The sequence below is a fragment of the Erpetoichthys calabaricus genome, chromosome 10 (assembly GCF_900747795.2).
Source record: "Erpetoichthys calabaricus chromosome 10, fErpCal1.3, whole genome shotgun sequence".
Taxonomy (NCBI): domain Eukaryota; kingdom Metazoa; phylum Chordata; class Cladistia; order Polypteriformes; family Polypteridae; genus Erpetoichthys; species Erpetoichthys calabaricus.
Window position 1 is genome coordinate 146,539,555 of NC_041403.2, and position 22,929 is coordinate 146,562,483.

At 42.4% G+C, this 22,929-nt stretch overlaps 1 protein-coding gene across 1 annotated transcript in view; it reads right to left on the minus strand.

Annotated features, from left to right (window-relative positions):
* Window positions 1-9,764: 9,764 nt before the first annotated feature.
* Window positions 9,765-22,929, minus strand: part of si:dkey-43k4.5 (potassium voltage-gated channel subfamily S member 1) — a 34,314-nt gene continuing 21,149 nt past the window's right edge. The window contains exon 3 of the mRNA XM_028812038.2: window positions 9,765-10,707. Coding sequence (XP_028667871.1) covers window positions 10,243-10,707 — 465 coding nt within the window. The 3' untranslated portion in view covers window positions 9,765-10,242. The remainder of the gene's footprint in view (window positions 10,708-22,929) is intronic.

Below are 22,929 nucleotides of genomic sequence, written 5' to 3' on the forward strand. Positions count from 1 at the left end.
AATATACTTATCATCTCTCTTCTGCACTTGTCCAAACCAACACAATCTCGCTTCTCTGACTTTGTCTCCCAGCCATTCCAACTTGAGCTGACCCTCAAATGTCCTCATTTCTAATCCTGTTCATCCTCGTCACATCCAATGCAAATCTTAGTATCTTTAACTCTGCCACCTCCAGCTTTGTCTCCTGCTTTCTGGTCAGTGCCACCATCTCCAACCCATATAACATAGCTGGTCTCAGTACCATCCTGTAGACCTTCCCTTTCACTCTTGCTGATACCCGTCTGTCACAGATTACTGGCGGTCACATCACACAATATAGTGCAATGTCCAGAACAAGATGATGGGCAAAGTGTTGTCTGCTAATGGCAGCTCGCCCTTGAGTCTGAGTGTGACACAGAATGTCAGTGGCTCAGTCCTGTCCCTGGCAACAAATAAACTTGCCATTAAGCTTTTCTGGTCGTGAAAACAGCAAGGTGAAGGTGCTGGTGCATATTGGTATGTCTGAGCATCTAAAGAGCGGATGATACGGAGTGAAATGGCTCAATTCCTCATACCTCACTCACACTTCCCCCAAAAGGACATGGTATGTTGTTGTTGTTTAATTGACTGTTTGGCACCTACTGTTATAACCTCCATCAGCGAACATTTTGTTCTAACCAATGAAAACTGGTTATAATCCGTGTAAATTGATCAGACTAATATTGTCATCCGTTTGGGCTGAAGGTTAAGTGAGCTACTTAGACTTCTTTTATAATTCATAAATGATACATCTAGGACAATGTGCAGTTGAAAACGGCAAAATAAATAACAATATCAGACACATGTTTAGATGTTTTTTGTTTATCCTTTGCTCTTTTATCTGTCCACGTTTTCAATTGAATGAATGAAATGTTCTGTCCCAGTAACAGCGCCCAAGTTGACTCGTGTTGATCGCAGGATTTTAGCTGATTGTGCACAGAAGCTGACGCAGGATTTGATGATTTTGTTCAACACTTAATTGTTTGTGTAATTATTAGTGCTGTTGGTTTTTCCAAATACTATAACAAAATACGAGGGGTGTTTGGTGGTCATTGGGCATCATTTCTGTTACACAAAACTGTTCAATAACTAAATGGAAAAAATTAATATGCAAGCAGAAGTGATAACTGTGTTTTTTATTAGAATTGCGGAGTTATTTCTGCTCTATAGAAACATATTGTAAATATCATAAATTGCAAATAAGTAGTTAATTTAGATTTAAAAAAATATATATTGTTGGATTTATTGTTATTAATTCTTTTAATCGAACAGTGACCATAGGTTTTATAACAATAAATCAAAGGAGAAACCAGCCTTCTAGTTTGGAGTGTATCAGTGTTGCTACAGGTGAGTTTTTCATTTTTTCTTCCCGAAAACCATGAAGTTAAACCTGTGCCAACACTACACCTCACTCATAAGTGTGTGATAAGCCTCTGACTCAAACTTTAAGTGCAACTGATCACAGGATGCTGCTCTCTGATTTCACAGTTGGCTCTGCTTGACAGCACAATCACAAAAGGTCCCCAAGACTGAGGTGAACTAAACAAACCTAGTTAGACTATTTAAGTTGGTGCATGACGTCCATTCAACGTATCACGAGGACTGAAAACCAAGCGTGAATTTGAGGGAAGTGGAACATAATAGAGAGAGTTGAAAAGTTCAAAAGACATTGAGGGTGTGCAGATAGTAGCCACCATGAGTCAACTGCTCTCTCTCTGGGCCAACTGGTAAAGCAGGTAATGCTGCCCTGAGGACCACTCTCACACAATGCAAAGAGATGTTCTTACTGAACTTTTTGTCCCCAGTAGTCACACCAGAATGTCAGATGCAGCCTTCTGAGCCCACTTACCTCCATCTGCTTGTAAAATAACTCCAAACCTCAGCCTTCACTTCTAACTTATCACATTACAGCACCTGGAAATATGGAAGGTTGATGCTGCCATTTATCATTTTATGATTGCTCTCAGAAAAAGAAACTCACTTTGGAAAAGACGTGGCTTAGTTAGGAATATCTTTTTTGCAGCATTCATGTCTACACCTAGATGTCCTTCTATTCTTTATTTCATGTTGTGGATATATTAAGAAACAAATCATTAAAGCAGCTATCTGTGTCCAGCCTGTACATCTCGGAGTGAAAAGTGAACCTTCTAGGCATCGTTTGAGTTAACTTGCATCAACAAATGCAAACGCATTTGACTACTCTAGCAAGTTAGATTTAGAGAGACAACATGGCCACATTTAACATCGCCGCTGATCTAAAGGCCTGTCGACTTAGGGCCACAGAGATTAATAATGTTACACATAAATATCTACACCTCAGAAAATATTATGCAGTTTATCACTTATACAAATGTTTGTAACAGACTTCAGACTGCTGAGCATTCAGTATTTAGACTTCCTCACCTTTAAATTATTGGTTTAAATTATTTTTTCCCTTCTTCAGATAATACTCAGTGTTCTAGAAAGGCAAACTGAAAACTGGATTTTTGGAACTATTGCAGATTTATTAAAAATAAAAAACGGAAACCTCCCATTGACACCCTTTGTTATGGAGTCACCTGAGCCATAGTTCCTTTCCATTGATTATCACTGAGATGTTTTTCCACCTTGCTTGGAGCCCACCTATGGTCAATTCAGTTGATTCGCCATGATTAGGACAGGCACACACACGTCTATAGAAGGTTCACAGTTAAGCAAAAAACAACCCATAAGGTCAAAGGAATTGCCTACAAGAGCTTAGAGATAGGATTGTGTTGAGGTGCAGACCTGGGGAAGGCCATAAAAAAACTCCTGCAGCACTGAAGGTTCCCAAGAGAACAGTGACCTCCATACTTCCTAATCTGGAGAAACCTAGAGCACACACATCTCCTCGTAGAGCTGGCTGCCCAGCAAAACCGAGCAATTGGGGGAGAAGAGCCATGGGAAGAGAGTTGACCAAGAACCTCATGGTCACCCTGGCAGAACTCTGGAGAAATCTGTGTGTAGATGGGTAATACTGGGAAGGACAACCACCACTGCAACACTCCAGTAATCTGAGCTTTATGGTAGAGTGACCATACCACACATGGAAGCCCAATTGGGGTCTGAAAAATGTCACCTAAAGGACTTTCAGACTATAAGAAACAAGATTCTCTCATCTGATGGAACCAAGATTGGACTGTTTGGCCTCAATTCTAAGCGTCATGTCTACCTGTGCATACCATTCCAACAGTGGTGCATGGTAGGGGCAGCATCATGCTGTGGGGTTGTTTCTCAGAGGCTGTGATTGGGAGACTAGCCAGGATAAAGGGAAAGCCAAATGGAGTAAGTATAGGGATACCCTTAATCTAACCTGCTCCAGAGCAATGTGGACCTCAGACTGGGCCAAAGGTTCACTTTCCAGCAGGTCAATGACCCTAAGCACAAAGTAAAGACAGCACAGGAGTGGCTTAGGGACAACTCGGGGAATGCTCTTGAGTGGCCCAGTCACGGCCCAACCAAACATCTGTGAAGCGACCTGAAAACAGCTGTCCACTGATGGCCTCCATGCAATCTGATAGAGTTTGAGCAGATCTGCAGAGATGAGTGGCAGAAAATCCCCAAATCCAGGCAGTAATCACTGACAAGGGGGCTTGAGTAAAGTGTCTGAATATTTCTATCAATGTAACATTTCAATTTTTTTTTTATTGTTAACAAATTTGCCACAATGTCTTAAAATTCATTTTCTTTTTATCATTCTGGAGTGTTGCTTTACGAGGTTAAAAACAAATGTAAATGATTTTAACATGAGGGTGCAACTTAACCAACTACGTAAAAAGGTTCCATATTTCCCTTTTTCTCCCAACCCTATCATGAATTTCCCCTTGGGATTAATAAAGTATCTATCTATCTATCTATCTATCTATCTATCTATCTATCTATCTATCTATCTATCTATCTATCTATCTATCTTACCTACTGAAGAAAATTTAATATGTTAACCGTAGTCCATAAATCTTCTTGTGAATGATTTGAAAGCCATACCACACTACAGTAATCCCTCGCAATATCGCCCTTCGCGGCTTCACTCCATCGCGGATTTTATATGTAAGCATATTTAAATATATATCGCAGATTTTTTGCTGGTTCGCGGATTTCTGCAGACAATGGGTCTTTTAATTTCTGGTACATGCTTCCTCAGTTGGTTTGCCCAGTTGATTTCATACAAGGGACGCTATTGGCAGATGGCTGAGAAGCTACCCAACTTACTTTTCTCTCTCTCTCTCTTGCGCTGACTTTCTCTGATCCTGACGTAGGGGGATTGAGCAGGGGGGCTGTTCACACCTAGACGATACGGACGCTCGTCTAAAAATGCTGAAAGATTATCTTCACGTTGCTACCTTCTGTGCAGCTGCTTCCTGAAGCGACATGTTGCACGGTACTTTGCATACTTAAAAGCTCGAAGGGCACGTATTGATTTTTGCTTGTTTGTTTTTCTCTCTCTCTCTCTCTGCTCCTGACGGAGGGGGTGTGAGCTGCCGCCTTCAACAGCTTTGTGCCGCGGTGCTTCGCATACTTAAAAGCCAAACAGCCCTATTGATTTGTTTGCTTTTCTCTATCTATGTGACATTCTGTGCTCCTGACGCGCACTCCTTTGAAGAGGAAGATATGTTTGCATTCTTTTAATTGTGAGAAGGAACTGTCATCTCTGTCTTGTCATGGAGCACAGTTTAAACTTTTGAAAAAGAGACAAATGTTTGTTTGCAGTGTTTGAATAACGTTCCTGTCTCTCTACAACCTCCTGTGTTTCTGTGCAAATCTGTGACCCAAGCATGACAATATAAAAATAACCATATAAACATATGGTTTCTACTTCGCGGATTTTCTTATTTCGCGGGTGGCTCTGGAACGCAACCCCCGCGATGGAGGAAGGATTACTGTATACAAGTGAGGAAATATAAACTGTAAACACACACGATCAGTGTGACCTTTTTTTTAATTATTGCTACTGGAAAAGCAAGTTATGCACAACACAATGTTCCCATTCTTCTACATTAATCTACTGATGGATTTCAATTTGCACTGTTAAACACGACGAAGGAAATTGTAAGATCCTTACGAACAAATCACTCACACATTTATGCTGACATCCCATCTGTTGTCCGCACCCTCACTAGCAGATGGTCTTTATCTAGTTTGAAAACTATGAATGAATACATTAAGTGTGTTTTAAAGTGCAAAAGCAAGCACAGGCCATCGACATTGGGCATGAGAAACATACAGAAGATACATGTGATGTAAGCACAGCAAGGCATGTTGGGACCTGCCATTAACGTATTTGTTTTTACAAATGAGTATTTCTCGTTCTCTGTGGATGTGGGACTCCACCGGGGCTGTGCTTTGTCTCCTATTCAGTTTGTGATTTTCATGGACAAGAGTATCAAGGAGCAGCTGAGGATGGGAGCGGTGGGGAGGGGGTCCAGTTCAGTAGCCTTAGAATTGTGTCACTGCATTTTGCAGACAATGTGGTCCTGCTGGCTTCATCGGGCTGTGACCACCAGCACACATTGGGACAGTTTGTGACCGAGTGTGAATTGGCAGGGATGAGCATCAGCACTTCCAAATCCGAGGCCACGGTGGAAGAAGGTGGACTGTCCTCTCTGAGTGGGAGTTGAGTTACTGCCTCAGGTGGAGGAGTTTAAGTACATCTGGGTCTTGTTCACGAGTAGGAGAAAAGGGATGGTGAGATTGACAGATGGTTTGGGGCAGTGAGTGCAGTTATGCTGTCACTATACCGCTCTGTAGTGGTGAAGAAGTACCGGTGTCAAAAGGTGAAGCTCTCAATTTACCAGTTGATCTACGTCCCTACCCTCCTCTGGGTAAGGACCGAAAGAATGAGATCACGAGTACAGGCAGCAGAAATGAGCTTTCTCTGCAGGGTGGCTGGGCTCTCCCTCAGTGACAGGGTGAGAAGATTAGACATTCAGGAGAGGCTCAGAGTACAGCTGCCGACCCTCCGCATCTAGCGCCACCAATTGAGGTGGTTCAGACAACTGATACGAATGCCTCCAGGATGCCTCTCCTGCTGGGAGGAGACCCTGGGGAAGACCCAAGGCTCAGTGGGAGGATTTTATCTTCCAGATGGCCTGGGAGTGCCTTGCGATCCCACAGTAGGAGTTGGCAAGTGTGGCTGGGGTAAAGGATGTTTGGGCCTTACTGCGTGTTTTTGGTAAATGGTGGAAAATAAATAAATGAATGAATGAAGGAAAGTTAGTATTTCTTTTTGGCTTATTTACTTATTGAGCTAGCTGAACAACAACTAGAACGAAGAAAGCAAAAACACGTGTGTTTGTACAAGGGCGGAGTGCAAAAAAGTAGCTCCACACATGGAAAGGAACCCTTGGCCCACATTTGGAAGCAGCAAACGTAGCCAGGTGAAGCTAGCTTTTCATTTTCTTAGTCTGGTTATCGGTGCGTGGACTGGCAAGAAGATTATGCTGTATTCATTGGAACAGCGTACTTCGGGTGTGTAGTTGTATGTTCGTAAAGGCTCCTTCAAGTTGACATGCGCGGGATTTGAGAGAGCAACATGTCATTGCGAGTCTCTCCCCACAGGCTCAGCTCAGAAATGAGTGAAAAAGTGAGGCACGGAAACCAAGAAACTCTCACTTCTCTCCATACAATCTGCAACTTTGGCTGTGAAGTCGTGATTGGCAGACATGGTGATTATCACGATGGACAGTTGTGCTTGGCATGTCCTTCATGACTACTTCTTCGTTCGCCATGCAATATTTTGCACAAACATCTCAATATAACCAACCTGACCGTAAGTTTTGTATTGTAGCTAATCATTACTCATCTACAAGAATCTTGCCAGAAGTCATTGCCATATTTTTCCCACAACTCCATTATCACACGTCTAGTAATACAGATACAAAAACAGGATAAAAAATCTATGAAGTAAACCTATACTTTTAAGCAAGTGTTTTCAGCTGAATTAAAGAGTAAAACAAATGCCAATCTTATTGCCTTATTTTTCTAATAATTTTAAAGCAAAATTTCTAAACGATGATGTATGCAACTGTCACACAAAAATTAAATAATGTAAACAGAAACCAATCGCTGCCTGCTTTCTTCTATGCAACACTGCACACCTGACAGCTAAAAGATGGAAGCCTGGTTCACATTCTTGTCATTTTTTGGCTTGTCCCACTGGGAAATGGAAGCCAAGACCTGTTATTAGCTGAAACCAACCTCTTCTTCTTTGTACAAGTCAGTCTGGTAGCAGTAGTGGTGTTTAAGCCACTCTCTGCTGCTGGACACGGGGGCATTTTATATAACTGATGTACACTCTGAGGAGAGACTATGATGCAGATACTGTATGTCGAGAAAAAAAAAAAAATGAACTCCAGCAAACCCTTGAGCTGAACAAAATCATAAAATGTATTATTTTAATGGATTATGGGATATCGTGCCTCTAAGGACCAATGGTAAAAACTGGAGCAAACAGCTCAAGGCCCTCCGCCACCTCTTGAATATAAAACAATGCCCCTTGGGTGTCACTGATAGACGAGCTCGGCATCAATATACTGATCTCTAATTCACCCAAGCAGAGCGTGCCATCCAAGTGGCACAGCAGTGCATCTGCAACTGACTTTCAAGACCCTTGTGAACAAACAATCCTGTCCATAAAAGCTTCACAGTAAAAAAAAAAGAAAATGACCAAAAAAATTGATGAAGAATGAGCTTACTTATAAGTGAAACTGGAAAATTTCCTAGCCAAATCTCAGACTGTCCAGGTACAGGCAATACGGGGGAAAGCTGCCATTGAAGTATCGTGGACTATCTTAAAGACAGACCTCAGTATGTGCGTCTTGGGAACTGCACGTCTGACATTGTGGTCAGCAACACAGGAGCGCCACAGGGGACTGTACTTTCTCCAGTCCTGTTCAGCCTATATACATCGGACTTCCAATACAACTCGGAGTCCTGCCACGTGCAAAAGTTCGCTGATGACACTGCTATCGTGGGCTGCATCAGGAGTGGGCTGGAGGAGGAGTATAGGGACCTAATCAATGACTTTGTTAAATGGTGCGACTCAAACCACCTACAACTGAACGCCAGCAAAACCAAGGAGCTGGTGGCGGATTTTAGGAGGCCCAGACCCCTCATAGACCCAGTGATCATCAAAGGTGACTGTGTGCAGAGGGTGCAGACCTATAAATACCTGGGAGTGCAGCTGGATGATAAATTAGACTGGACTGCCAATACTGATGCTCTGTGTAAGAAAGGACAGAGCCGGTTATACTTCCTTAGAAGGCTGGCGTCCTTCAACATCTGCAATAAAATGCTGCAGATGTTCTATAAAACAGTTGTGGCGAGCGCCTTCTTCTACGCGGTGGTGTGCTAGGGAGGCAGCATTAAGAGGAAAGACGCCTCACGCCTGGACAAACTGGTGAGGAAAGCAGGCTCTATTGTGGGAATGGAGCTGGACAGTTTGACATCCGTGGCAGAACGAATGGCGCTCAGCAGGCTCCTATCAATTATGGAGAATCCACTGCATCCACTAAATAGTATCATCTCCAGATAGAAGAGCAGCTTCAGCGACAGACTGCTGTCACTGTCCTGCTCCACTGACAGATTGAGGAGATCGTTCCTCCCCCAAACTATGCGACTCTTTAATTCCACCCGGGGGGGTAAACGTTAACATTTAACATTATACATAGTTATTGTCTGTTTTTCACCTGCATTATTATCATTCTTTAATTTAATATTATTTATTGTATCAGTATGCTGCTGCTGAAGAATGTGAATTTCCCATTGGGATTAATAAAGTATCTATCTATCTATCTATCTATCTATCTATCTATCTATCTGAAAGCTTTGGTGTGACTAGTCAGTTAATTAGAACCCTGCTGGTTACATTTTTGACTCGATCAGTCGTTGCCTGAAATGTCTCCTAGTCATGCTTCCGCCATGAGGAAAAACTTTCTACTGCATGGTCAGAATGTGTAGCTTGGCTATATGGAAACGGTAACTGGAAATGATTGTCTTTTTCTATCTTAACGTGATCATCTTGATTTTAACTGGAATTTTCTTACGCCATTCAGTTCAGTACAGCTTTACTATTGTCATCAAGCCGCATCGTGAAAACAAATCTGTCAGGTTGCATTAAGATAAATAATGCAAAACGTATTCTCTTTGTGATTATATGCTGTTGTGGTGGATTGCCGGCTTATTTCTCCGGCCCTCACCCCCAGGCCGCTAGGAGGAGCTCTCCCAGCAGCATGGACATGCCCCGAGTTCCAGCAGGGCCTCATGGACTATGTAGTTTTTATACACAGCCCTGCTGGATATCTTGGGGGCCACCAGGCGTCGCTGTAAGGGGGCTCGCAGGCTCACATGTGCCCTATAACCCGGGAGTACATCATGGTCACGTGACAGGAAGAAACAATGTGCTCCCGGGTTGAAGAAAAGGACTGTTTACCCTGACCCGGAAGGGAAAAGGAACTGTGGACTGTTGAATGGGAACACCTCCGGGTCAGGGTGTATAAAAGGACTCTGGGAAGCCCAGAACACTGAGCTGAGCTGGGAGGTAGAAGGGTGGCAAAGTGTCTGGGCGAGGAGGATTGGTTTATTGAGAATTATTGTGTTTATGAGTGTGGTGTGGAGAGTGCTTTGTGCACGGTATTTTTATAAAATAAAGAATATTTATACTTTCACCTGGTCATCAGAGTGGTACCTGAGGGTTCAAGAGGTGGACAAAGCCTCTATCTGTCACAGCTGTCTAAACTTTTGTGGCGGCTGATAGAATCTGGTAAAACCTGCTGCCACTTCTGCAGGTGTCTATCTAGTGACATTTCAAATCTTGGATGGATACACAACTGGGAGTTTCAGAGGTTCCTACTGTAGAACTAGTATATTTTAGAAAAAAAATGGAATCTCCAAGACACTGGCACACCCTGCCCAAGACTGGTTTCTGACTTGAGCCCAATGCTTTTGGGAGAGGCTCCAACCCCCATGACCCTGAGGTGGATTCAGTGGCTTTGAAAAGGTATATATCTCATCTCTAAACTCTACTCCTTGTGAGGATGTAAAAGCTCCTTCTGATGAAAAGATCTGGAATTCCCTAAGACCGAATCTACATGATTACATGCTGGAAAATCCTCTGGACGTCTATTCATGAAATTATGATAAAGCAGTCTGTTATCAGGTTAGCTTACTTCATGACCTTTTTGACAGCATGTGTTTGGCACCAGGAGATATTTAAACTGAAGCAGAAGGAGATGCTTTTCTATCAGTAGCTGGGCTGATTGTTCCCAGGTCAAATTGAAAGTAGGTGGATGTTGCTTCCTCCAGACCATGACTGTCCAGGTCTTCAATCTCAGACTCCGGGACTGAATTGTTGTTGCTATTGCGCACTGAGGCTTCAAGTGCTTTTTGCTTTTTGTAGAAGTGAGAAAATTTATTGAAGATGATGGTGATGGGCAGGGCTACCACCAGGATGCCACCCAGGATGCACCCTGAAGCTGCCAGTTTCCCAGCAATGGTGACTGGCACCACATCCCCATATCCAACTGTGGTCATGCTTACTGTGCCCCACCACCAGCAAGCAGGAATCGTGTCCAGCCCCACCTCTTCTTCATACTCGGCAGTGTATGCCATACCTGAGAAGACCGAGACGCCGACTGCCAAGTAAAGAAGCAGGATCCCTACCTCTCTGTAGCTGTGCTGGAAGGAAGAAGAAAAAGAAGCACATTAATATGAAGTTCCGAGAAGAGAGAGAAAAAAAATCATAAGCTTCAGCTGACAACAACAACCTGGCAAAATGACAAGCATATGAGGATATGTGCTCCTTTTACTGTGCATCTGTCAAGTCGCTGTTAGACTGTGGTTTAGATACGGCTGTTTGATTGGTTGCATCATAAAGCATGCAGGGGGATGTGTCAGGTATCATTTACTCTACTGAATGACTTCATACTTGACCGGGGCATCTAGTCAGCATGAATAAGCAGTCATCTGCTTTCGTGTGTTGGTTGACGAATCACTCATGGAAAGATGGCATCTACGGGGATTAAACCAGCCCAAGGAGCAAAGGCGTCTGTTTGAAAATGGAAAGGAACCCCTCCACCCCAAGACATGTCCTGCTTTGTATGCATCAATTTCACAGTGAATGCCACCTACAAATGGGATCAGCCTTTATAGAAGAGGGGGGTGCCTTCTGATTTTCTGTGCTAGAAGTGGACATAGCCCTCTTTAAAAATCACACGGTGGGGTCAGTCCTTCGGTGGTGACTAGTGGCCTCTACATGCCGCCAGTGATAACACAGAGATGTGGCCAGGCAGTTGGTCACTAGTGACTGTCACTTGATCTTATACTAACTCTGGTTGTTTGTTTAGGTATAGTGTGAGAACAGTGACTGTGTCCATAGTTTAACTGGTAATTTAAACAACCACATGGAACCAGTAAGTGATGGGTGAAGGAGTTTGGTTCTTGGTTTAGGCGGCGTTTATGGGAATGGTATTTGCAGTTACATTTTTATTCATATTTTTAAGTAATATGAGATATTAAAAAAATGCACCTCCAACTCCATACAGCCAATCAAATCATATAAGCTACATCTGCGGTTCTTAAACATTTTTTTTTGCCTCTTGTGGTTCTTTGGGAACCATATATGGCTCAGAGAGTTGGAGAATCAGCAGCAAAGTGATGTGGTGGGTTGGGGGAGGGGGATTATGGGGGGTAGCTGCCATTCGTCATCTGGGTGGTTGGTTTCAGCCATACAAGGGATGACATGTTGCAAGGCTTTCCACAAACTCTTCCCGACTTTTTCTCATTCACTTCAGTTGTAATTCATGACTTAGCGCAACACAATTACAAACATCTTGCGACCCACAGTTTAAGAAGCACTGAGTTACATATTTAGCACACTGTATACAGAACATTACACCTTTAAAACCAACAAGTCACGTCAAGTTGGGGAGCATGCACTGGTACAGCACATTGCCGCACCCACCACACGACGAAACAGCTCGGGATCCTAGTTGGCAACCCCCCAGGCAGACACACGGCGCAGTCCCACCCTCCAGAAATGACCGTCTATCTGCCGTAGCCAGTTGTTACGTGGGCGACCCCTTGGCCTGGTCCAGCCACTCGGGTCCCCAACAATGAGGATCCTGCGCACCGGATCACCCTCTGGGAATCGCACCACATGGCCGTAGTGCAGTAACTGACGCTCCCTCACAATGCAGGTAATGTACCTCATTCGGGACTCCATGAGTAACCGCTCATTCAACACAAAGTCAAACCAACAGCACCCAAGGATTCTCCGAAGAGACACAGTACTGAAGGAGTCCAGTCTTTGTCTCAGGTCACTGGATAGCGTCCATGTCTTGTAACCGTATAGCAAAACAGGAAACACCAGAACTCTAAAGACTTGGACTTTCGTTCTTCTGCATAGATATCGGGAGCGGCAAACACCCCTTTCCAGCGACCAAATGACCCCCCCCCCCACCCATGCTCTCCCAATCCATCTACTGCCTTCATAGGAAGAGTCACCAGTGACATGAACAGTAACAAAAATAAAATCAAAAGGATGCAACCCATTAACCACAGGAATTACAATTTTATGATAGAGCCAGTCAGCAACTGTAATGAATCTATACGCTGGTGTGTTTTTGTACAATAGTTTGAGCCTTTTATAGGTGTGTTCACTTATAATGCGCAAAGCACTTATTGCCCTAACCCATGTCTGTTTGTCTGTCCATCCATCTGTATAAAACATCTCAGCCTGCAGTGGACCAACCCTAATTATATTTTTTTCACATTTCCCTCTATTTCACCTCTGACGTCAAACAGATCCCCAGTACAAGTTAATGAAACACCAGCAGACTATGAGAGTAGGTAGAAAGTTACTCACTGTCACTGGCTGTTTGCACGGGTGGATGGGCGAGCGGTCTATCCAGCATCTGCAAGTCCAACTGGGCTCTCATGGAAACATTTCCATCAGTACTTGGTTTCTGCTTTCAAAAGTCTTCTCAGCGGTTTGACTACAAATGAAAGAACTAGAGCACCAACATTCCACACCTCCCAATGCTTTAAGCCAGTTTTTCTTCCATGGACTGGCACCGGTCAGCAAAAAGGCAGGCATGGTAAGTATATTGTTATTGCCAACTTCCAGTCGGTGAAAAGCTGGCTATGAATTGTCGCTCCACCACGAGTACCCACCGAAGCATTCCACTCTTCTATCTATTATTAATTGATCATAGCCTCACGCTGGACCCGTGCTCATTGACCACACGTTAAATCGCTTGAAAATCCAAGGAGAAACACCGTGGTACACAAATACATTCTCTAACAAAAAACATTCCAGCTGAAATCCACTGCAACTTAAATGCTCTTTTTAAGTGTAAAATTCTGAAACACAACAAGAAAACAAAACTTTATGTAGATATGAATGACGTACCCTGAGGTGTGCCTATTTCACTGACCCTATAATATTACTAGGGTGATCACATGTCCTGATTCAGTTCAACAGACTGCCTATCAAGTAAATAATTACACAAAAATGGCTTTGCCGAAACAAACCACACCGTGCATGAAATTTCAAGCTGGGACCCCGCTTACTTAACAACGTGTGCTATATTTAAACAGCATCGCAACAAGGAATAACAAAGAGGGCAGACTGGCTCTGTGCCGCTCACTTTTAAAATTGCTTCTGTAACCCCAATGTTAAAAAAGTCTGGTCTTGATGCTGACAATCTTAACAATTTCCGGCCTATTTCCCACTTACCTTTCCTGTCAAAAGTTCTTGACCGTGTTGTAGCTTCCCAACTCAACAATTACCTAACCTCTAATAATTTGATGGAACCCTTTCAGTCTGGTGTCAGGGCGCGGCACAGCTGTGAAACTGCTCTGCTACGGGTAACCAATGATCTGCTTATGGCAGCAGACTCTGGACAAACCAGCATATTAATTCTGTTAGACCTCAGTGCAGCATTTGACACTGTTAGACATGACATCCTACTGTCCAGAATGGAGAACATGCTGAGTATCTCTGGAACTGCCCTCCAGTGGTTCAAGTCCTATCTGACTGATAGGCAAGACTTTGTTAGTCTTGGCAACAGCAGATCCAACTCAGCGCTAGTCACACAAGGAGTCCCTCAGGGCTCTGTCCTTGGTCCTCTGCTTTTCTGTATTTATATGCTTATATTATCCGTAGTTATGGATTGGGTTATCATTTTTATGCAGATGATACTCAACTCTACTTCAATGTTAAAAGTGGAACTTCATCAGAGCTTTCTCAGCTCACAACCTGCCTTAGTGAAATTAAAACCTGGATGGAGTGAAACTCTTTAAAATTAAATTGCAATAAAACTGAACTCCTGCAAATTGGGACTAAAATGCAACTTAATAAAATGAGCTCCTTCCCAGTCCATCTTGGCAGTGATCTCATCAGACCTGCCTCTACTGTAAAAAATCTTGGTGTCATTTTTGATTCCTCCCTCACTTATTCCACCCACATAAATCACATTAAGAAACTTTCTTACTTTCACCTCCGTAACATATCCCATGTTCGCTCCTTCCTCTCCTTCTCTAATGCTGAGAAACTTGTCCATGCTTTTATCACATCCTGCATCGATTATTGTAATTCCCTACTGGCAGGTGCCCCTTCTAATCTTATATCACAGCTCCAGCTTATTGAAAACTCAGCTGCAGGAGTCCTTACTCGAACCAGCAGCAGCGAGCACATCACACCCATCCTGCTCCATCTTCACTGGCTCCCTGTGTCTTACAGAATCGAATACAAAATCCTACTAATAACCTACAAAGCTTTAAATAACCTCGCGCCAAACTACATCAGTGACCTTCTCCATCACTATGTGCCTGCCCGCCCACTAAAGTCCTCTGATTCTGGCAATCTTGTTGTGCCCCTCACTAATCTACACTCCATGGGTGACAGCAGGGCCTTCAGCTGTATAGCGCCCAGACTCTGGGCTTCGTAAGTGGTCATACGTGCTACACAAGTGTCCCGGTTTGGGACTTTGAAAATCTGCTCCCCCTATAATTTACCACCAGAGTGCCACATTCACCTGATATCCATAATGGTCACTCACAGTGATTATGTTTGCCTTTCACTTCCGCTATTCTTTAACATTTGTTAAAACTGAACTGCTTTATTTATTTAGGTTCTGCTAACTGGCACTTGCAAACTGTCACTGTATATGAACATGGTGCGTGTGTCAGTGAGAGTGGTCTTTGTGATGAACTACAGTCCTGCCTGTTTTCAGCCTCTTATCCAGCCCGGGTGGGATATCCTCTGGCCTCTACGACCCCAAAATGGACTGAGAAGATTCTAGAGCCAACCTGCTGAACTCCGTCCATTGAGGGCTTACAGTGCCTTCATTGCCCATCTGAATGTTACGCCATGTATATATTCTCAAATTTGCTTATTAATGGTTACTTCCCATTATGTTTATTGAGGCACGGTATCAGATTTTTGCATGTATTTTTACAGTAGAAAATGTCATCAGTTATTAGAAATCATTTTGCTATGTTTTCAGTGCCATGCTGATTTCTCTTGGGCATCACGATTTTCTTTTGCCTTTGCCATGATACAATGACGGATAGTATGGTGTGCAGTCCCGGAGGTTATGTACACTGTAAAAAAAATCAGCAAATTTAATGGTAAAAAATATTGTAAATGGTGAAAGTAAAATACCTTTTCTGAAAAAAAGGAAAGTTACCTTATGTTCTACTGAAAACTACCTATATATCTTAAACAATACATTTTATTATTTTTAACAGCCAAGTTCTATAAAATTGGTATTTTTCTACCTTCAAAATATGCTACATAATGTTTACTGATATATTACAAATACACTGAAAAAATCGTTGTTAATTTTAGGGTGTAAAAATGTTCAATAGCGAAGTAAACAACTGTAAAATGTAAAACTGTAAAGTGCTGCTTCAGTAACACCGAAGTTACGATGTTTGCATACCATAATGTTCCTGGTGAACCGCATACCTTTGCACGTTACGGAAAAAAAACGTCAACAAAGTTAGCAGACGTATTTTTCCCTTTGCATGCTGAAGGTTTTTTGAGGTTATGGAAGCTGATTTATGGTGGGTTGTGTTTGACGAGCTGGCACACCTGTAGGACACCACAAAAGCAAACTTTACTTCTCCACCAGACAATGTGCCGTAACTTCCTTAAACATTGAATTGTTGTCAATGTGTATAATTAAATGATACCTGTTTGCTATTGGTTGTTGTTACTTTACTGATGCAAACTGCGTACTGGGGTTTGATCCTGACAATACTTTCTAATGGTTTATTGATTGGCATATTTATTACAGTGCATGGATTTCTGGTTACGGTTAAACATTCCCTTCTGTTGGAATTTGTTGTAAAGAAAAAACAGTTATTTACTACAAAGTTATACTGTAGACCTAAAAATATTGTCACCTTTTTTTTATTTTTACGGTAAATTATTCTCTAAATGCAACCAGTGCTTCTTTCTCCTCCATAAACTCAAACTATTTAAAGTAGACAAGGACCTCATGTTGTCCTTTTATCGCAGTCTGATCCAGTCTGTGATCACTTTCAGTTTCATTGCCTGGTTTAATAGTCTGACAAACCAAAACTCAAAAAAGCTCCATCAGATTATGGAGTATGCAGTGTGGCGGGCGGCTGGGGGTGGTGCCCAACCGGGACACCTGGGAGGACCGGGAGAGGAACTACGCCTCCTCCGGACCAGGAGAGGGCAGCCGCCCTGGTTTGTATGGGGGCCACGGGAATGGAACATGGAAGCTCAACCCTATAGGGGCCAGTGGTCACCGGCAAGGGGGCGCCCGGACACCTGTGAAGCCCTGGACGTCGGCACTTCCGCCACACCTGGATTGGCTGAGATTGGCTACCGCAGACCCCCGTGACCCTGTGTTCGGATTCAGCAGGTTGGAAAATGGATGGATGGATGGATCTGTTGGAATGACAAATGCAAGGCATTTTATTACTACAAATGTTGGTGATGCACCATTTTTGTAATGACAAGGTTGACAGCAACCAGACGGACACACAGACAGACACACAGACACTTATCCTGTTATGGATTTTAAGAAGTTTTATATTGTTTAATGATAAATGTAACAGTTTTTTTTTTAATTGAATGGTTAAAAGATATGGAATTATATTCATTCTAGCTGTGTAAGCCCATGCTGTAAAAAGCTTGGGGTCCTAAAAACTATTGAAATCATCAGAAGAAAAATTGAAATGTAGAGATGTCAGGTAATTTAAAGGAACTACTCTGGGCATCTCTCTCCTAGGAGGATTCGTTTTGCCGATGTGCTTGCCCCGCTAGTGTATTAGTGGCAGGAGGAAAAGTAAAAGGGATACCATTTTGCCGATGTTAGCGGCTAAGTGACTTTGTCTTTATTTGGAGGTTTCGTTTTGCAGACGTGCTCGCCTCACTTGCATTATTAACAGCTAAGCGAGTTTTCGGTTTCCTCACCCCGATTCCACCGCTCACTTCCGGGCCGGACACACACACACTTCCACGCGTAGACGTTTATATATATAAGATATTATAAGCAATATTTTTAGATCTGTCAAGCCAGTGCCTGCTCTTTCAGCGATGATGTCTCCTAACCTATGGGATGTGGAGGGAAATTGGAATACCAACAAAAAAGACAAGAAACAGTGAAGATACTGGGAGAATATGCTAACTTTATACGGACAGTGCCCAAAGGTGTGATGCTAACTCCTGTGCTGTCCCTCTCAGTTATATGGATTTATGGACTCAGTATTACAAACCAGTGCTTTGAGTTTTTATAGCTGTGCCAAACTGACATGCAGAGTTTCCAAATAATGAAAAGACACTTGAAGAGTGATGGAGTGAGTGCCTGAGTACTTTAATCAGAAAAGACTAGGAAGATCACCCTTCGAGTCTGCAGGGCAAATGAAGATTGATGCATTACGACCGAGAAACTTTGATTTGGCTAATGTGTTATGAAAGTGTTGCGTAACTGGACTGTGCAACTGAAACAAGCAGACACGGAGCAGATTGCCAGCAAAACACAAATCATTCACTGCAGTATTGCAGGTTTTTTTTAATTACAAGGTCTTGCAAAAATGCTAAAGTAGTTGAAAATGCTACTTGTAGGTAACACAGAATCGAAAATGAATTCCATCCATCCATTTTCTCACCTGCTTATTCGATCAAAGTGGCAAAGACTCAGCACAGAAGCAGGCTGGGAAATAAAACTGGGGGCAGTGAATCACATTGACTGTGGAAAAGTCTACAGGTGATTATGGACTACCAGTCCTCGACTGCTGTGCCCACAGACAACCCTGTGTCCCGCTATGACCGTGTAGCAAAACATGAGGACAAGAGCATCATCACGTTCACTAGCATTACTGTGATTGGCCTCATCGGTGACAATGATGAGCCTGACTACAGGAGGGAGGTAAAAGATCTGCTTGTATGGTGCAGTAACAACACCCTCTACCTGAATGTCGACAAAACAAAGGAGGTCATTGTTGACTTCAGTAACAAACAAAAAGGCTGTCATGCTCCACTCTGGATCAATGGCTTGTGTGTCCCGACACCTTCAGGTTCTGGGATGTCCAGATCATCAACTGCCTTTTACTGTCAGTCAATACTACCTGCATCATCAAAAAGCCTCAGCAAAGGGTTCTTATTTCCTGTGGAGAATCAAGAGCTTTGGGATTGTGACGGTGTGGGTCAGCTCCACGCTTCTGGTCGCATCCGAATTAAAATGACGTTTGAATTGTCAGGTTGCACCACTGTTCTTTTGCCCAGTGCGTACAGTGAGGGATAACATTTTATTCTTTTTGTGAAATGTGTATGTTTCATAAGATGGATTTAAATTACATAGGTGTTGTTTTCACCAAATCCTATCATTTCATATCTCTTTCATTTTCTATATTTTATCTATTATAAGTTAGATAAGTCAAGACGATGCTAAAAAGCATGGGCTCTTAAATCTGCCCTAATGACTTGCGTCATTTTGTTGGAGTTCATGTGTCTTTAATAAAATAACCAACACATTATTTTGTTCCTAGAATAAATTCGGTTCATATTTTATATTTATACAAAGTTAAATTACATTACATGTATTAACTGGCAGGAAGTAGCATCTTGTACTGTATATACAATACAAAATACTATATAAAGAAGACAGTTCTCTCGTTTACTTGATTATATAGTCCACTTGCATTACTCTTAACTTGCTCTATGTACGTTCATTCTTTAATTTCCTGAAAACTCTTATTCTGTTCACTATTGATGGAAACGGGAGCCTTCCCAGCAACATAGGATGCAAAGGAACAACCAAACGTGTATAAGATGCCAGTCCATCACTGGGTAAACTCACTTATTCACCCACACCACCTCAATCTAGACCAATTTAGAAAGTGTAGTGACCTGAGAAAACCCCAAACAGACATGAGGATGATGTCCAAAATCAATACAAGCCATGTCCGTACCATCAAGAGAACCCTGGACAGTGGAGCTGTGGACCGACAGTTCAGTGCTCTGTGCTGCCCTGACTCATTCATTAGCTGAAGCACCTGGGCACAGGTGCATAAAGGGTTAAGGTAAGAAAGCAAACATTTATTTATTTATTTATTTATGTTGACCCTTTTGTCATTGCTGGCTGCCCCATCTGTCATTCATCTCCTCTATTAAAGGGAGTCTAGTGTTTCTTCCTTCTGTGTTTGATTTCATTCCATAATTGTCATAGCTCCTTGCTGGCTTGGTACCGTGAACGCTAATCCTTTGGACGTCTTGGTTTAGTGTGGTTTCACAAATGCCGTAGATGTTCAATCCCACATTAATAAATTAGCTGACTTGTTAAATAACGGAATCATTGATACGACATTTAAGCTGGCAAAGTTAATGTTTTTTTGTGTAATATGTATTGTAGATGCCACGTGGGCTGGCCATAAGAAAACCCGGAAGGAAGGACCAAAAAGGGTGGATGGAGAGCCCATTAAAAAGAGAAGATATCGCTAGAGGTTTTTTATTCCCTCAGCAGGCTAGATGGCAGCAGCCCTGGTTGTTGGTGCCCTGTGGGAAGTTAGCACGGCATTCTGGGAAATGTAGTCTGGCAGGGCAGCCCTGCTGGGGTTACGGGGTGCCGCAAAAAGGCATTGCAGGGAAACAAGCTCCCTTCTGTGATGAGGAACTTCTGTGTGACCCGGAAGTACTTCGATCGGGCAATCACCCTGGCACCGGAAGTATTCCCGGGTCTGTCTCCTGTGACGCACCTTCAAGCGGGATGGATTCAATATGCTGCCTGGGTTGAGTGAAATGACAACACAAGTTTAAAAGTGATGTACGGCACCCATATTAAAAAAAAGCATACGCCACAAATGGAAAATTCTACACCTGCAGTCTCACTTAGAAAACCTTGCTTAGATCCAAGCATGAGAATATCCATCCATCCATTTTCCAACCCGCTGAATCTGAACACAGGGTCACGGGGATGAGAATATGCATATACAAAAAAATATATTTCATAAAACCTGGTGTACACTCACTTTTACACAATTTACCCTTTATAAATCACAATCAGCTTGTATTTTTGCATATGTGAACACAGCCTCAAAACTCATACTGACAATGCAGTTGACTTGTACATTAATTGAATGTCATTGATTACGGTTAACAAACGCTGCTTTGTCCTCGCATTATGAATGCTGTTAGTTGCTCTGATTATATTAGGAGAACCGGACACTTTTATATGTTGACAAAAACCTGTTATTTTTATGTATGTTCACCCACACCATACAAAAGCTGGATGTAGCACCTCACCTGTCAGATAAGGACTTGCAGCACAGTTGACATGGCGGAGTGAAGGTTGGCCAGTTCCCTGAGTAATGACAACAGGTAGTCGATATAAACTGATGAAAAACCAAAAAAAAAATATTTTGGTGCAAATATGTAGCATTGGACCCGTTAAAATAGAACTAAAATACAGTCTGTACACAACACTTTCGAGGTTTAATATGTTTTTCTCACCAACACACATTGTAATAATGGCTCGATGATATGTATTATTATAAACATTTAGCTGGTTTGGCTGCATTTCTCTCCTTGATTATGTGTATCCCCAAGATATCTCATTATGTGTATGCAAAATCCAAAAATTTCTAAAATCCAAAATATTTTTGGTGCCAAGCATTTCGGATTCCAGTTGGGACACTCAACCTGTACTTCCTGCACCTGTCTAGGGCTGATTGCTCCCTTGAGATCAGATGCTGTTCTGCATTAACCGGAATTTAAAAATTTGCTCCACTTTGTTGCCAACTGGTATTAAGTCAATGTTTTTATTTTAGCTTGCTTTAAATTATACATCACCAGTAACGGCGCACTACAATAACGTGCAGTGAATCCACTTGACTTCATCATTCCTAGTTTTCATCCTCTTTCTCTGTACGTTTAACATTCGTGTGCTCAGAGGTTGATGCGCTTGCTGCTTCCTGAGCAGCTCTTCTTTTCTTCACCCTAGCAGCCTGTTTCTTCTCTTCTTTTGTCAACATCTTTTCACATTAAAACTGATCAAGTCAGTGTTTGTGTTGCAATTACTTAGTACGTTTTCCTTAATTTTTCACTTAAGTCTTCAATCTGCCTCAAGAATGATTTAAGATATGAAGAGGTAGGGGAAGTGACAGCGAAGGTGGTATGGATGAGAACGGTGCCTGCACTCATGCGCTGCATGGCTACTGCCGACAGTTGATTCTACAATAAAATAAAATAAAAATAAAAAGAGGAATAACCCTGGAGGTCAGTCATCACCCCGAAAGTGGACAGTAGACGTCAGGTAGTATATGTGTACCAAATTTCAGGTCAATTCGTCAAACGGTTTGTGAGCTACAAGTGATTTAAAATCCTGGACAGACAAACGGACAGCCATGGTAGCGTATTATATATAAAGATTAAGTGCATGAAGGACCGGAAAGACTGCAAAAACCACAAAATATATATTACAACAGCAATTTTTCTCTTTCCCTTTCTCACTCTGCTGGGCTGGCTGCCTCCCAAATTTTGGGGATGATTAAGTAGAAGCTTTTAAAGCCAGATGGCCATCCTGCTGCCAACCTCCTTTAGTAGCCTTTTATGTCACTACATTGACAATGGCCGAATTCTAATCCCAGTTCACAAAGGTAATATATTATAATAACAATAATTTCAAAAAAGTCAACATATACAGATATTCCTATACTCTATGTGAATGTACATAATGTGATTTATTATTAATGTATTATCCATCCATCCATCCATCCATCCATCCATCCATCCATCCATCTTCCAAACCCGATTATCCAGAGCTGGGTCTTAGGGCAGCTGAAGCCTGTCACTGCAAGCATGAGACGCAAGGCTACAAAAATCCTTGGAAAGCGTGCCAGCTCATCTCAAGGTGAACACACATATTCCATAGGCCAATCACCAAATCACCTAACCAGCATGATTTTGGAGACCCCTGAGACGACCCAGACAGACACTGGGAGAACATGCCAACTTCACGCAGAAAGCACAAGGGCCGTGAAAACCCATTCTTCTTACTGTGAGGCAGCAGCGCCACCACGCCACCCTTACTGCATATATTATATGATATACGTTATACAGTTCTAAGGGCATATCTAACAGGATGTGATCCATATTTGAATACACCGAATCCAATATAATAGTCTTTATACACCCTTTGACCTTCTAGTCTAGTTCAAGGTTGTGTTCAGTTACTTTGGATGGGTGACCAATTCATTGTAAGTCTCACACATAGCCAGCTTGTTGCAGCTCTTTGGATAACAGCAGTGTCCTGGAGTTCTTGTACTAAACTCTAAGTTGTTTAATAACGCTGAATTTTTCGTCTGTTGATGTTAACGTTTTTACAGTGGATTCAGACCCTTTCATTTTCTGCACACTTTATT